Below are 14,553 nucleotides of genomic sequence, written 5' to 3'. Positions count from 1 at the left end.
TTATATTCTCATCTCCTGATGCCATTTCTATATTATAAATTCTAATAAATGCATAGGTGTTTCCAGAATCTCTTCTGTTCTGCTAAATCAATACCATAAAGGTCTCTTCCTTTCTAATACTTGCAACCTTTTTTTTTTTTTTACATTGGTGAAGATCTCCAGATCCATGCAGATGGCAATGTTAAACATGTTTTCCATTCCCAATTTTAGTGGAAATGCATCTAAAGTTTCAGCATTACCTTTGCTGTTTTTTTTTTTTACTGGATATTATCATACAAATGTCTTTCTCTTCAGGATGAATTCTCTGGTATCCTTTAAGTTTTTAGCTTTTGTTTCTCTCATTTGTGATGCTTTCCTTCAGAATGATTATTTCTGATATGTCATGAGATGTAAATTCCTGATGAACACCTTTCATGATATCCACAGGTTTTTAATGAGTATGAATTTTCTGGTGTCTAATATGGTGTGATTTCTGGCTGAAAGCTTTCCCACATTCACTACATTGATAAGGCTTCTTACCTGTGTGTATTCTCAAATGTAGAGCAAGGGTTGAGAATTGAGAGAAAGCTTTCCCACACTCATTACAACCATAGGGTTTCTCACCTGTATGGCTTCTCACATGCACGGTAAGAGATGAACTTTGAGAGAAGGCTTTTCCACATACATTGCATTCATAAGGCTTATCACCTGAATGAATTCTCACATGTACAATAAGTGACGTTCGCTGAGAGAAGGCTTTTCCACATTCATTACATTCATAGGGTTTCTCTCCAGTGTGAATATTTTGATGTTTTATGAGGTACTTCTTCTGACCAAAAGCTGTTCCACATTCACTACACTTAAAGGGTTTCTCTCCAATATGAATTTTCTCATGCTCAGTTAAGTTTGATTTGCCACTGAAAGTTTTCCCACACTCCTTACATACAAAGGGCTTCTCTCCTTTGTGAGTTCTCTGGTGTCTGATGAGGTTCGACTTCTGAATGAAAGCTTTCCCACAATCCTTACACTCAAAAGGTTTCTCTCCAGTGTGAATTTTCTGATGGGTAAGAAGGTTTTCCTTCTGGCTGAAGGATTTTCCACATTCATTACATTCAAAAAGCTTCTCTCCAGTATGGGTATTTTGATGTTTAATAACATACTGCTTTTGGCTGAATGCTTTTCCACATTCATTACATTCAAAAGGTTTCTCTCTATTATGAAAATGCTCATGCTCAGTGAGAGTTGATTTGTGGCTGAAGACTTTCCCACATACCTTACAGGCAAAGGGGTTTTCCCCACTACAAATTCTCTGCTGACTGAGGTGTGACATCTGAATGGAAGCTTTCCCACATTCACAAGATTTCTCTCCAGTATGAATTTTTTGATGAATGAGAATTTACTTTTAGCTGAAGGTATTTCCACATTTCTTACATTTGTAGGGCTTCTGTGTGTATGACCTTTCAAATGCAGAGTAAGAAATAAGGTTCAAGAGAAAACTTTATCATACTTAGTACCTTCAAAGCTTTCTCTTCAACTCTAAATTTTCTAATACTCAAATGAAGTTTGTTACATTCACTGGTTTCTCTCCAGTATGAATTTTCTTCTACTCAATGAGATGTGTTATCTAGCTAAAGACTTTTTAATATTCCTTAGAAGCACAGGGTTTCTCTCCAGCCTGATTTCTACATTTATGAGGTGCAACATATGAGTGAAAGTTTTACCACATTCAGTAAATTCATAGGTTTTCTCTCCAGTATGAATGCTCTGATATCATATGGGGTTCAAAATTTTTTAAATGAAGGCATTTCCACACTGATTTACACCTAAAGGGGGTTATTACCACAAGGAGTAAGCTGTGGCAGGATTTCCAAACTAATTGATGATTCTTTCCTACACAACTTAGTCTAAATTGTGTTTCAAACTCTTTCTAGGTTAAGTTGAAAAAGGTGTTGCCTTAAAAGATATAAGGTCTGAGATCAGAGGAAGTATTTTTCCAATTTTCTTATATTCACTGCTTTTTTCCTCAGTCTGTACTTTACTGGAGCTGGATGCAACTTGCCTCCCAAGTCTTGTTGCCTCTCTATCTGCTCATCATCTTCTCAGGCTGCTTCTGGACAAATTTCCTTTACACTTCTTTCTCCACCATCCAGAGTTCGTCTTCTTGCTTCAACAGAGGATCACATACAGCTTGGCCAGCTTATAACCTGCTATTGGGGAAATGACACAGCACTAGAATGTTAATGCTGGAGCCAAAGTTCTGTCCTAGAACTCAGGCCGAGCCCTGGGGCCTCCTGGCCTTCTGAAGGATGAGGAAGGTGCAGTCTCCAGGAATGCACAAGGAAGCGACCCTGTGAAAAAGAACAAAGTAATGACTTTTTGTCTTAGAGATTAAAGCACACACAACTATATGAGCAAAGGGACTATTTGGGTTCTGAATTTCAAAGTCATACACTCATTAAACCTTTTAAGGCTCCAATACATCCAGAAATGGAGGAAGAAAGAGGGAATGTATTTTGAAAATTTGACCTACATAGGAAAAGCTGTTCATACCTTACATGACTGGCTGCTACTGTTCTCTAGCACCACGTTCCTATGTAGGCTCCTAAATGGATTTTAACTGTGGCCCTTATTCCTGGATGAAATTCAATACTCATTATCTATGACTATAACAACATACACCTAACAGAACTAAGCCACATGGATAAAGTTGTTCTTGACAGTACTCAGGAATAAAAACTGAAGTTTTCCTGGAGTTCTAATATTTACTTTGTTAGCAATATACTCTGAAAGAAACTATATACTAAAAATGTCCTGTAAATATATGTTCATCCACACATTCAAAAAAACGTTTTTAAGAACATTATTGGGACAATGGACAAAATTTGAATATGGATTTTGAATTAAACAATAGTATTAGCATTACATTTTCTGATTTTGATTACTGTACCATGGTTATGTATAAGAATGTCCTTGTTCTTAGAAAATTTATGCTGAAGTATTTGCAGATAAAGGAAGCACGTATACAACTTAGTCTCAAATAGTTCAGAAAAAAAATTTACACGCATATTTGGAGAATAAGAGAAGGAAAAATAAAGCGATAAAAAAGTAAATGATTGGTGAATTTGGGTAAAGGGTATATGGGACTTCTCTGCACATGTACCCTTCTCTAGAAAGGGTACATGCAACTTTTCTATAAAGTTGAAATCATTAAAAAAAAAGCAAAATCCTAAAAAAACCTGTTACTACTTACACACTCTATCTACTATGTGTGTTGAAAAAGTTTGGTCACCAGCTTGTACTGGGGTGTGGCAGATGGAAGGCTTAGAGCCTGCTTTAAACAGTAATGTACACAGAGATAAACATGAGAGGGCGAGTTGCCTAGAAACAGCCTGCAAAAGGAGATCAAGTTTGATCTTCTGGACATTCAGAGTGTCAGGTTTCTGAGGATCATGCAGGCAAGTATATCCATTACACAACTGCATATATAAATTAGGAGCTCAGAACAGCCTAGAATGGAAATGGGAATTTGTCAGTTGTCAGAATATCACTGCTGTTGAAGACAGGTGGAATACTACTGTGACTGCTTATAGAGAACATACACAGTACATGAAGATGGTCAAGGATGGAATCCTAGGAACACCAAAGGTCAAGAACACAAGGAAAGGTTTCACAGGAGCATGGTGGATGCTTAGTTTCAATCTTTCAAATACTTTTCCTGAAAACCATATAAAACATCAAGAATAATGGGGTAATGGGGAGGGTGGAACAAGGGGGCAAGAAGCTAATCCATACACTACATCTGTAGTGAAACTAGTAGAGAATTTATGTTAACTCTAAATTATTTGTAAGTGCGGCCCCAAAACCCAAAATAGCCGAAGTGGTACAGGAACCACAATAGTGTAATAGGTGTAGCAAGAAAGACTAGATAATGGCGAGAAGTCTTTGAGGTAACAGATCTCAGAAATAACTAGCAAATATTCATTCTCAGAATAAGGGATTCACCCTGAGTGAGAAGTGTTGTAATGAAGTCTAATTATGAACAACAAGACTAGCAACAAAAGAAAAAAAAAAAAAAAAGACAAACCCCTAAACTCCATTTACCTCTGCCAAAGGGAAACCCAAACAGGAGGCCTAAAGAAGTTACAAAGAAGCCTAGGAAGAACTCGAAACGCTGAGGGAGATTCTCAGGACTTAAGGAGTTCAGAAATCTGCAGCTAGTATTTCCTTACAGAAGGAGTAGACCTTACCCTAAGACGGAACTAATGAAAGCAAGACCTAGATTAAACAGAAAGAGACTGCAGGGGAAGCAGAAAGAGCAGGCTTAAAAAGTACCCGGGGGCTTCCCTGGTGGCACAGTGGTTGAGAATCCTCCTGCCAATGCAGGGGACATGGGTTTGAGCCCTGGTCCAGGACGATCCCACATGCTGCGGAGCAACTAAGCCCATACACCACAACTACTGAGCCTGCGCTCTAGAGCCCACTCGCCGCAACAACTGAAGCCCATGCGCCTACAGCCCTTGCTCCGCAACAAGAGAAGCCACCATAGTGAGAAGCCTGCGCACCGCAACAAAGAGTAGCCCCCGCTCGCCATAACTAGAGAAAGCCCACGCACAGCAACGAAGACCCAACACAGCCAAAAATAAAATAATAAATAAATAAATTTATATATTAAGAAAAAAAAAAGCAAATGCATCATCCTGGAAGGCAAGTACTATGAAGATTTATGGGAAACAGAGAGATGGAGATAAAAGTCGGCCTCAACCAGGTTAGGGTAATCTAGCCAGAGGAGATGTGGAAGCCCTCTGCTTTTTTTTTTTTTTTTTTTTTTTTTGGCGGTATGCAGGCCTCTCCCTGCCGTGGCCTCCCCCGTCGCGGAGCACAGGCTCCGGACGCGCAGGCCCAGCGGCCATGGCCCACGGGCCCAGCCGCTCCGCGACACGCGGGACCCTCCCGGACCGGGGCACGAACCCGCGTCCCCCGCATCAGCAGGCGGACTCCCAACCACTGCGCCACCAGGGAAGCCCGCCCTCTGCTTTTAAACACTAGAAGAGGCACATGATCTTTGAAGTATAGAATGCTACTATGTTTCCCTTTTTCCTGGTACTTGTCTATGAAAATCTACCTCATACAAACATGAGAAACACAAAATATTTTGTCTGTGTCCATACAAGGATGCTTTAAAGAAAACAGTGGCAATGAACAGCATAATTTTCCAACAGTTAAACTCACCTGAAAATTACTGCCACAAGCAGATAAAAAATGAAACACAATGTAACAAAATTAATTTTTTAAAAAAAGACATAAAAACTTTAAGAAGCAAGCAAAGCTATAAAAAGAACACAAAAGATAAATGGAGACACTGATTTAAGAAATGGTCACCCAAAAGGAGGAAATTGAAAGAAAATCAGAGTGGACATCTTATTTTTGTTATATTTGACTTTTTTAAAGACTGCAGCTATCAGAGTTTAGAGGGATTTTTATTTCCTTGATTAATGTGATCTTTCCTGGTTGTTGTATATGAGGCATAGCAGTGGTCTCAGCCTTTGGTTTTTGTTTCTACTCACATCCCCAGAGACCCAGGCAGCATGGGTAATTTACACATATATAGGTAATCATAATCTGTATCTGACCACGAAAGCCAGCATCTTATCTAATGCAAAAATATTGAAGGCATTTTTATTAAACTCTAAAAAAAGATAAGGATGCCCACTGCCTCATTTCAAAATATAATTATAAACAATAATTCAGTAAATTAAGCAGGGAATAAAATTAACTTATAGAAATCAACAAACTGGGATTTCCCTAGTGGTGCAGTGGTTAAGAATCCACCTGCCAATGCAGGGGACACGGGTTTGAACCCTGGTCCAGGAAGATCCCACATGCCATGGAGCAACTAAGCCCGTACGCCACAACTACTGAGCCTGCGCTCTAGAGCCTGCGTGCCACAACTACTGAAGCCCATGCGCCTAGAGGCCATGCTCCACAACAAGAGAAGCCACGGCAATGAGAAGCCCGCACCGCAACGAAGAGTAGCCCCTACTCACGGCAACTACAGAAAGCCCGCAAACAGTAATGAAGACCCAATACAGCCAAAAATAAATAAATAAATTAATTTATATATATAAAAAAGAAATCAACAAGCTTTATATATAGCACAATGACTCTATTCATAACAGCAATATAAAAGATAAAGTATCTAGAAATAAACTTAGTAAAAAGTGTCTAAAACCTATATGAAGAAAATATTAAAACACTCTAGAAGACCCAAAAGTAAACTGGAATATATACAACACATATGTACATGGACAAGAATATTTAACATTATAAAGATCTAATGTCCCTTTCCCTAAATTATTTTTACAAAATTTAATGCAATATCAGTAAGTTTTTTTCTAGAACCAGACAAGCTGATTCTAAAGTTTACACAGAAAAATAAACAAGAATTAGGAAACTGAAAAAGTAATAAGAGTAGCTATAATGGATATTAAAACAAAATTATAAAGCATCCATACTAAAAAGATAAATATTGGTACACGAATATAGGCTGGAAGATGGATGAGAATATAAAGTCCAGAAATAGACCAAAAACATGAGAATTTAGTATATGATCAAAATGGAATCTTAAAATAGTAGAGTTAAGGCCTTTTAATAAATGGTGTTAGAAGAACTGGGTAGCCTATTGGAAAAACATAAACCTGGATGCAAACCTAAATATCATACACGAGGATACGAAAACCCATAGAAATTATCATCTTTTAAGGATTTGAAAGTATAGGTGAAACTTGGAGTGGGAAAGGCTTTCTATGACCATAAATGGAAAGACTGATAAATCTATTACATAAAAATAAAAACTTCCTGATTCCACATGGTTTAAAAAAACAAACCATTGTGAACAATATCAAAACACAAATTTACGGGGCTTCCCTGGTGGTGCAGTGGTTGAGAGTCCGCCTGCCGATGCAGGGGACGTGGGTTTGTGCCCCGGTCTGGGAAGATCCCACATGCCGCGGGGCGGCTGGGCCCGTGAGCCATGGCCGCTGAGCCCGCGCATCCAGAGCCTGTGCTCCGCAACGGGAGAGGCCACAACAGTGAGACGCCTGCGTACCAAAGAAAAAACAAACAAACAAACAAACAAAAAAAAACCTGCAACTCATTTCACATAGGGCTAACCTTTCTAATGTAATTTAACAGCTCCTAGAAGAAAGAGACACCCTATAGTAAAAGGAGGAAAAGGATATGAACAGAGTGCCAGATAAGTACATGTGGCCCTTAAACATATGGAAGATACTCAACCTCACCCATAATAGAGATGTAAATTAAACCTACACTGAGATACCAATTTTCACTCATTCCTTTGGCAAAAAAAATATTCAACTCTACATTGTGATGATAAGGTTCTAGGAGGAAAGGTGTTCTTGTAGATTGCTAATGGAAACGAAAGTACTTAGCCCTATGTGCAATTCTACTTGTAGCAATCTACTTTGGAGATAATCTTGCATACTTTGGAGATAATCTTGCATAAGTACAAAATGACACAGATGAAAAATTATTCATTACTGCAGTAACAGCAAAAGATTGGAAACAACCCAAATGTCCAACAGCAGAATCAACTACGGTACACGCACACAATGACATCTTATTTATAAGGCAGTTAAAAAATATATATATATATAATGATTAATAAAGGATATCTCCAGGACATATTGTGAAGTGAAGAAAGTGAGGAACACAGATGTACATAGTACATCTTTTACGTAAGGACAGTGGGGGATAGGAGGGAAGAATAAATATACACTAATGGCCCAACAAACAAAAAAAATCCACCTGAAGGATAAAGAAACAAAAAAACAAGAAACTATATTTAATTGGGACAGAGAAGAATGTGATAGGGAGGGGAGCAGAATGAGATATCTCTATGAGATACAGTTTTTGCTGAATCACAGAAATGCATTATTTACTTTTTATATGATCAAATTCATTTTTTAAAAAAGCAATCCCTGAACTTGAAAACAAACTGAAACAAATGAACTCAACTGTACATTTACTTGGTAACATAATTCCTCAAAGAAAAGATTTATTTCAAATGACTTTAGAACAGAGAACTTTGACTACACATCTTTCGTGGGATGCATTCTAAGGACAAAAATAGCTACAAAGAAAATTTTCGCATGATACAGTATGTTTATGGTTACTACTATCAACATTGTTATTTTTGAAACCATTTTTTTTATAGTGCAGGATAAAGCAAATAATCCTATACTTATATTAACCTGTTCCAAAATTTTTACTATAAAATACAATTACGAGCTAAGTATGAGGTAAAAATACTGAACCGTTTAAACTGAATTATAAATACTAATATGAACTCATGATTTTTCAAAATGGGTTTTCTAGTTCCATCTCTGAAATGGCCTTGAAACAATGTTACCTCTGCAGCAATAAAATAACATCCAGGAGCTTCCCTGGGTCTGCCCGCCAGTGCAGGGGACATGGGTTCGATCCATGGTCCGGGAGGATCCTACATGCCGCAGAATGGCTGGGCCTGTGCGCCACAGCTACTGAGCCTGTGCTCTGGAGGCCACAAGCCACAACTGCTGAGCCCGCACACCACAACTACTGAGGCCCACGTGTCTGGAGCCCATGCTCTGCAACAGGAGAGGTCACCGCGATGGGAGGCCCGCGCACCACGGCGAAGAGTGGCCCCCACTCTCCGCAACTGGAAAAAGCAATGAAGCCAATGAAGCCGGAAGAGGGGAGGGGAGGGGGAGGGGGAGGGGGAGCAGGGGGGGGAGGGGAGGGGGAGTGGGGGAGAACGAACATCCAGCACCCAGATCTTGGTCTCCAATACCACTCTCCAGTAAAAAGAACCAGAGGTCCTTGAAGAAATAGCTATTTCCAAGTCTGGGAGGGAAGGTACAAGATGGGCCTGGAGTACAAGATAGCTTTCACAGTTAAATGGGAGCCAGTTAAAATGAGACAGGAGTTAGCAAGAAGGAAAGTCCACTGACTAAAACTTTGACAATATGACTATCCAAAAAATAGGGCTTCCCTGGTGGCACAGTGGTTGAGAGTCCGCCTGCCGATGCAGGGGACGCGGGTTCATGCCCCAGTCCGGGAAGATCCGAGAGGATCCCACGTGCCGCGGAGCGGCTGGGCCCATGAGCCATGGCCGCTGAGCCTGCGCGTCCGGAGCCTCTGCTCCGCAACGGGAGGGGCCACAGCAGTGAGAGGCCCGCGTACCGCAAAAAAAAAAAAAAAAAAAAAAAAAAAAAAAAAACTAGCTGCAGTTATTAGAGCACAACTTTTAAATGATGCTTAAAGAAAAAGCCAGGATAAATTTGACACAATTTGAGGTAGCAATCAAATAAATGTAAAAGAAATGAAAAAACTAGAAAATCACTTTGCAACCTTGAAGAAATTATTGATTCAGCTAAGGATTATTTTTTGGTGTTAAAACCATTCATTAAATGATTGATGGGGAATGGACATTTGTACCATGCCAAATTATGAAACCATACAGATTACACTTTGGTCATAAAGGAGAAAATACAATCACTAATGGTGGACCAGTCATATATTTCTCTCCTGATGTTATGCAATTTGAAGATCACCTCTGATGTAGTCTGTCCCAAAACAGGTCACAATTAGGATTTTTAAAAAATATCATCAGAGGCTCTGAATTAGAACCATGAGAAAGTAACCATCATAGAAATCAAAGAACAAATCTCATGAAGGAGGCAGTGATGAATTTCTACGGATGAATGTAACCTGAACAAAGAACTCTAACTTCCTCATTCCAGTTACAAAAGAAAATGTCAAAAAAAATGCTTAAACATGGAAATTTTAAAAGAGCATCTACATATCTGAATCTTTCAGAAATTTTTACCAGAAACAGTAAGAATGACTGTACTGTTTCTGAGGAAATTTTTTGTCCCTTTCTGAATTGTCTAAAAATTTTTATTTTATATTGGAATACAGTTGATTAACAATATGTGCTAGTTACAGGTGTACGGCAAAGTGATTTAGTTACACCCATACAAGTATCCACTCTTTCAAATTCTTTTCCCATTTAGGTTATTATATTGAGCTGAGTTCACTGTGCTATACAGTAGGTCCTTGTTGGTTATCTACTTTAAATATAGTACTGTATTCACGTCAATCCCAAATTCCCAATCTACCACCTCCCCGCCACACACACACTCTTTCCCTCTGGTAACCATAAATTCATTCTGAGTGTTTGCTTTGCAAATAAGTTCATTTGTATCATTTTTTTTAAGATTCTGCCTATCATATATTTGTCTTTCTCTGTCTGACTTAACTTCACTTAGTATGATAATCTCCAGGTCCATCCACCTTGCTGCAAATGGCATTATTTCTGAGGAAGTATTATTCTGTAGATAGTAATAATAGTACTACTTAAAGTTTATCCAGTACTACTAAGTAATAAGGCACTATTCTTTAGAACTCCTCCATCTACACAACTACTCTGTGAATCATATACTATTATTTTCTCTATAATACTGGATGAGAACCTGAGGCACAAGGGAGTACCTGCCTAAGGTCACCAAGGTACAAAGTGGAGGAGGAAAGAGTCTGGTTCTATGGCCTATGTCCTCCTTTTAAAAAAAATTACTTTGACTTTTGAATATATACTAAATTCATATAGTTAGGGGAAAAAAAAACAAAACATAGAAAGCTATTTGCCCTTGTCCTATCTATGCCAGTACCTCTACCCCCAACAGAGGCAGCCACTCTTACTAGTTTCTTGTGGATCTTGTTTCTTAAAGGAAACAAATACAAGTATATATTCTTATCTCTCCCCTTTCTTACTCCAAATGAAGCATACCATACATTCTGCATCTTGCATTTTTCACTTAACAATACATTTCTGGAGTTATTTCAGTGTCAGTATACAGAAGGCTTCCTCCTCATTCTTTTATAGAGCTGCAAATTATTCTGTTGTATACATACATCATAATTTTATTGAACCAATCTCCTACTGATAGGCATGAATTGTTTCTAATCTTTTCCTATGTGAAACACTGCTGCAATGAACAACCTTGTACCTGTACAACTTCATGTAAATTCAGGTACATTTGAAGAATGAATTTCCATCTGTAAAATAAGTCAAAAAGAAAATACATTTGTAGTTATTATACATACTGCTGAATTGCCCTTCATAGGCCTGCTTCCTGCTAATACCAATACTATTTTAATTTCTGAGGATTTAAAATGTTACTGTTGGGGGAATTCCCTGGTGGTCCAGTGGTTAGGACTCTGCGCTTTCACTGCTGAGGGTGCCTGTTCAATACCTGGTTGGGGAACTAACATCACAAAAGCCCACGGGAGTGGCCAAAAAAAAAAAAAAAAAAGTAAAATGTTACCGTTGGGCTCCCACCTCCCCACACCCCAACTGCTTTCCTTTTTCAGAGTTTTACTAGCTATTCTAGCTTGTCTATTTTTCCATATGAAGTGCAGAATTAGCTTACCTAGGTCCCAAAAAAAAAAAAAAAAAAAAAAAAAAACTGTGGATACTTTTATTGGGATAACATTAATAAATTCACTTAAATTAAATTTGCACACACTTCTTTAAGATATCTTCCTATTGAAAAACACTGTATATTTCTTCACATCTTATGTTATGCCCTTTAGCAGTATTTTAAAGTTCTTTTCCAATAGTTCTGCACATTTCTTAAGTTTTTTCCTCAATTTTTAAAAAACTGTTCCTGTAAATAATGGTTTTCTTCTATTATACCTTCTAACTGGCTGTGGTTTGTCTATTTGAAGGCTACTAATTTGTAGATATTGATTTGGTCCCCAGTTATTTACGATAATGTGAAGGATAACTGAAGGTGGATTCGTTAAGACTTTTTCGTTACTTCATAAAATCCATACAACCTGGGAACACCTCCACGCATTTAGGTGTTAGGACAACTAGCTAGTCCAGACTCATGGATAAACACTGCAGGAACTAAGTTTTTTTCAAAGAACGAAGATAACCGTGCCGAACCTAGAACCCCAAACCCTTGACTCCCCAGTCCTCGGCCTTCTGCACTATATGACACTGATTCTCAAAATGTAAGTCTGATATTTACTCTAAATTAACAAGAGACCTATTAAAGTACCCCAAAGATCAGGATATTTGAGACCGTTTGAATCAGGCTCCCCCTAACAAAAATTTCCTTTGAAATATTTTTGCTAGTTTAAAAAAAAAATACCACGGTGATTTGCATTCTACCCCAATTAAAAACAAACGCGCTTTTATACAAAAGTCCATTTAAAAAGTATTTACCACTTAGCTTTTATATCCCCCTTCAAATCTTCAAGTAAATTAGGTGTTCCAGGAAGACGGCACCGTTATTATCAGCACTTTCGACACGGGAAGTGCCGCTCGGATGTTATTCTCTCAATGCTGGTTTCCTACATTCTCTCTCTTAGAAACAACCATACACAATGCTGCACCCACAGTTTCTCCCTCAATTTCAAACATCCGATCAAATTTGCGGTCAAACTCAGGGTCATGCACGCTCGAACCCTACTCAGAGGCCCCCACCCCCACCCTACATGTAGGCCAGAAGCTCTTAAACCCACTCCCCACCCTCTCGCCGCACCCCGATAGATCTAGAATCCTTCTCTTCAACCTCCCAGACCCCATCGGCCCAAGACACCCACATCCCACCTCCTATTTTCGCGCCACGTGGACCCAGGGGCCGGACTGACCCGCGGACAAAGACCAAAATGTCCACTCGGTGCGCTCCTGGGGCCTCCTGGCCTTCTGAAGGATGAGGAAGGTGCAGTCTCCAGGAATGCACAAGGAGGCGACCCTGTACAACTTAATGTAAATTCAGGTACATTTGAAGAATGAATTTCCATCTCCTATTTTCACGCCACGTGGACCCAGGGGCCGGACTGACCCGCGGACAAAGACCAAAATGTCCACTCGGTGCGCTGCGCCTGCGCACTCCGAAGCCGAGTGAGCACTCCCAGAAATCTCCGCGATGCGGCCCACACGGTCACCGCGGCCAACTGCAGGCTGGTATCTGATTACCTTCTATCAACAGCAACGCCGCTTTTCCGGCCTTGGACTACATTTCCCTTAAGGCTTTGCTGGTCGACATTCTATGTCTCTCCGTCTGTCTTTCCCACGCGAACTTGGCGGCCTCTTCCTGTGATTATGATGCTCTCAGGGTGAGTACTTCTGCCTTGGAGGAAGATCAGCTCAAGGCTGGTGGAAGGTTTGGAGCCGGAACCGCACCCCCCTCTTTGAAGCCTCCCGAGGGCAGCGTCAAACAGGCCAAGCCCACACTCGGAGGTATGAGGACGCCATCTTCTCTGTAGCTGGTCTGGCTCTGGACTACATTTCCCAGAGTCCACAGCGGCCCAGCGTTGCGTCTCTCTTGACGTCGTGGCGAGGTCGTTAGCTCCGCAGGGCCCCGGACGCGACCACGGGGAGGCAGAAGGTGAGGGGTCTGGGAGTCCGGGGCGGGGACAGGGCGTGTCCAGAGAGCGTTGGGTTTTTGCGCGCTGGCGGGAGCGGGCTGAAAATACACAATTCTGAATGTGTCTTTGTGTGTCATGGTGGTGAGTAGATTGTGCGACTGTATGTGCCTTAGTGGGTGTGAGATTGTGGCTGTGTATAAGGCTGTGGAGGTGTCTATGATCGTGTTTCATTGTGAGGCCTAAGAGTGGATATGTGTTTGTGTTTGTGTGACACTGACCATTGTTCAGCACCAAGTGTGTGGGTGTGAGGTGCCTGTGACTCCAGTGCTCTGACAGATTTTGGCCCTGGACAGTGATAACCTCAGCCTTTCCCTGTAACACCGAGATTGGGCATGATGTCCAGTCTTCTCTGCTCTCCCTCCCCTGTGTGGGAGGGTCGGGCGATGACCCTTTAAAAATGCCCTGGTCCCTCATGATTGCTTTTCCTTGACTCTTCTCCAAGAGACGTATTGAGAGAAGGAAAGAATTATTATTGAACATCCAAAAGCCAAGTTCTCCGTGTATCAGTTTTTCTTCTTTCCCTGAAACCCTTATTTTTCGTGATGTGTGTTAAAAAAACAAAAAACTTAGCCAAATAAATGTGAAGATTAATTGGCTTTATTCAGCAATTCATGAATCAGGCAGCATCCCATCTACCAAGTCAGAGAGATACTCCAAGGAGGTGTACAAAATGGAAGGTTTTTATAGGCAGTAGGAAAGTGGTGCAAGGAAGTTATTAGCAAAAGAAAAGAAAGGATTGTTTTAGGCCGGGACATCTTTTAGGGGAAGGGAATGGCAGGGGTCTTATCATGCAGATTACCTCACTAGTGCTGATCAGGAAATTTCAGATTGATTGTTTAAAGAGCACATTTTCTTTTTTGTTTGTTTGTTGAGTTTTTATTTAGGAGCACATTTTCTTGAGAGAGATTGAAACAAATTGTCTTGTTTGCTGTTATGGGGGCACATGACCCCATTTGGGGCTTGTTTTTTTTTTTTTTTTTAACACGTGCTTTTCTTTCCTTCTTCTGAAACTTCTTTTTTTGGCGGTACGTGGGCCTCTCACTGTTGTGGCCTCTCCCGTTGCGGAGCACAGGC

The 14,553-nt window shown here is 40.2% G+C and overlaps 1 protein-coding gene and 1 long non-coding RNA gene across 7 annotated transcripts in view; one reads left to right on the top strand and one right to left on the bottom strand.

Annotated features, from left to right (window-relative positions):
• Window positions 1-319: 319 nt before the first annotated feature.
• Window positions 320-13,291, bottom strand: LOC102977670 (zinc finger protein OZF-like). Of its 6 annotated transcripts, none has more exons than XM_028478170.2 (3): window positions 13,028-13,291; window positions 11,046-11,094; window positions 320-2,327 (listed from the first exon to the last, which is right to left on the bottom strand). In XM_028478170.2, the coding sequence occupies exon 3, from the start codon at window positions 1,307-1,309 to the stop codon at window positions 431-433; it is 879 nt and encodes a 292-aa protein (XP_028333971.1). In that variant the 5' UTR covers window positions 1,310-2,327; window positions 11,046-11,094; window positions 13,028-13,291; the 3' UTR covers window positions 320-430. The 6 variants fall into 6 exon arrangements, with proteins under 6 accessions (XP_028333971.1, XP_023988297.1, XP_028333970.1 ...); XM_024132529.2 differs by lacking the exon at window positions 13,028-13,291 and adding an exon at window positions 12,659-12,735; XM_028478169.2 differs by lacking the exon at window positions 13,028-13,291 and adding an exon at window positions 12,700-12,735.
• Window positions 13,292-13,350: 59 nt separating this feature from the next.
• LOC112067244 (uncharacterized) overlaps window positions 13,351-14,553 on the top strand; it is a 17,405-nt gene continuing 16,202 nt past the window's right edge. Inside the window, exon 1 of the long non-coding RNA XR_003676614.2 lies at window positions 13,351-13,439. This is a non-coding gene — a long non-coding RNA (uncharacterized lncRNA). The remainder of the gene's footprint in view (window positions 13,440-14,553) is intronic.

This window comes from Physeter macrocephalus, chromosome 17 (assembly GCF_002837175.3).
Source record: "Physeter macrocephalus isolate SW-GA chromosome 17, ASM283717v5, whole genome shotgun sequence".
Taxonomy (NCBI): domain Eukaryota; kingdom Metazoa; phylum Chordata; class Mammalia; order Artiodactyla; family Physeteridae; genus Physeter; species Physeter macrocephalus.
This window is presented reverse-complemented; position numbering and strand designations above follow the sequence as displayed.

Coding starts and splice junctions, on each gene's coding strand:
- LOC102977670 (XM_028478170.2), bottom strand. CDS start 1,309: ATGTCACACCTCAGTCAGCAGAGAATTTGTAGTGGGGAAAACCCCTTT.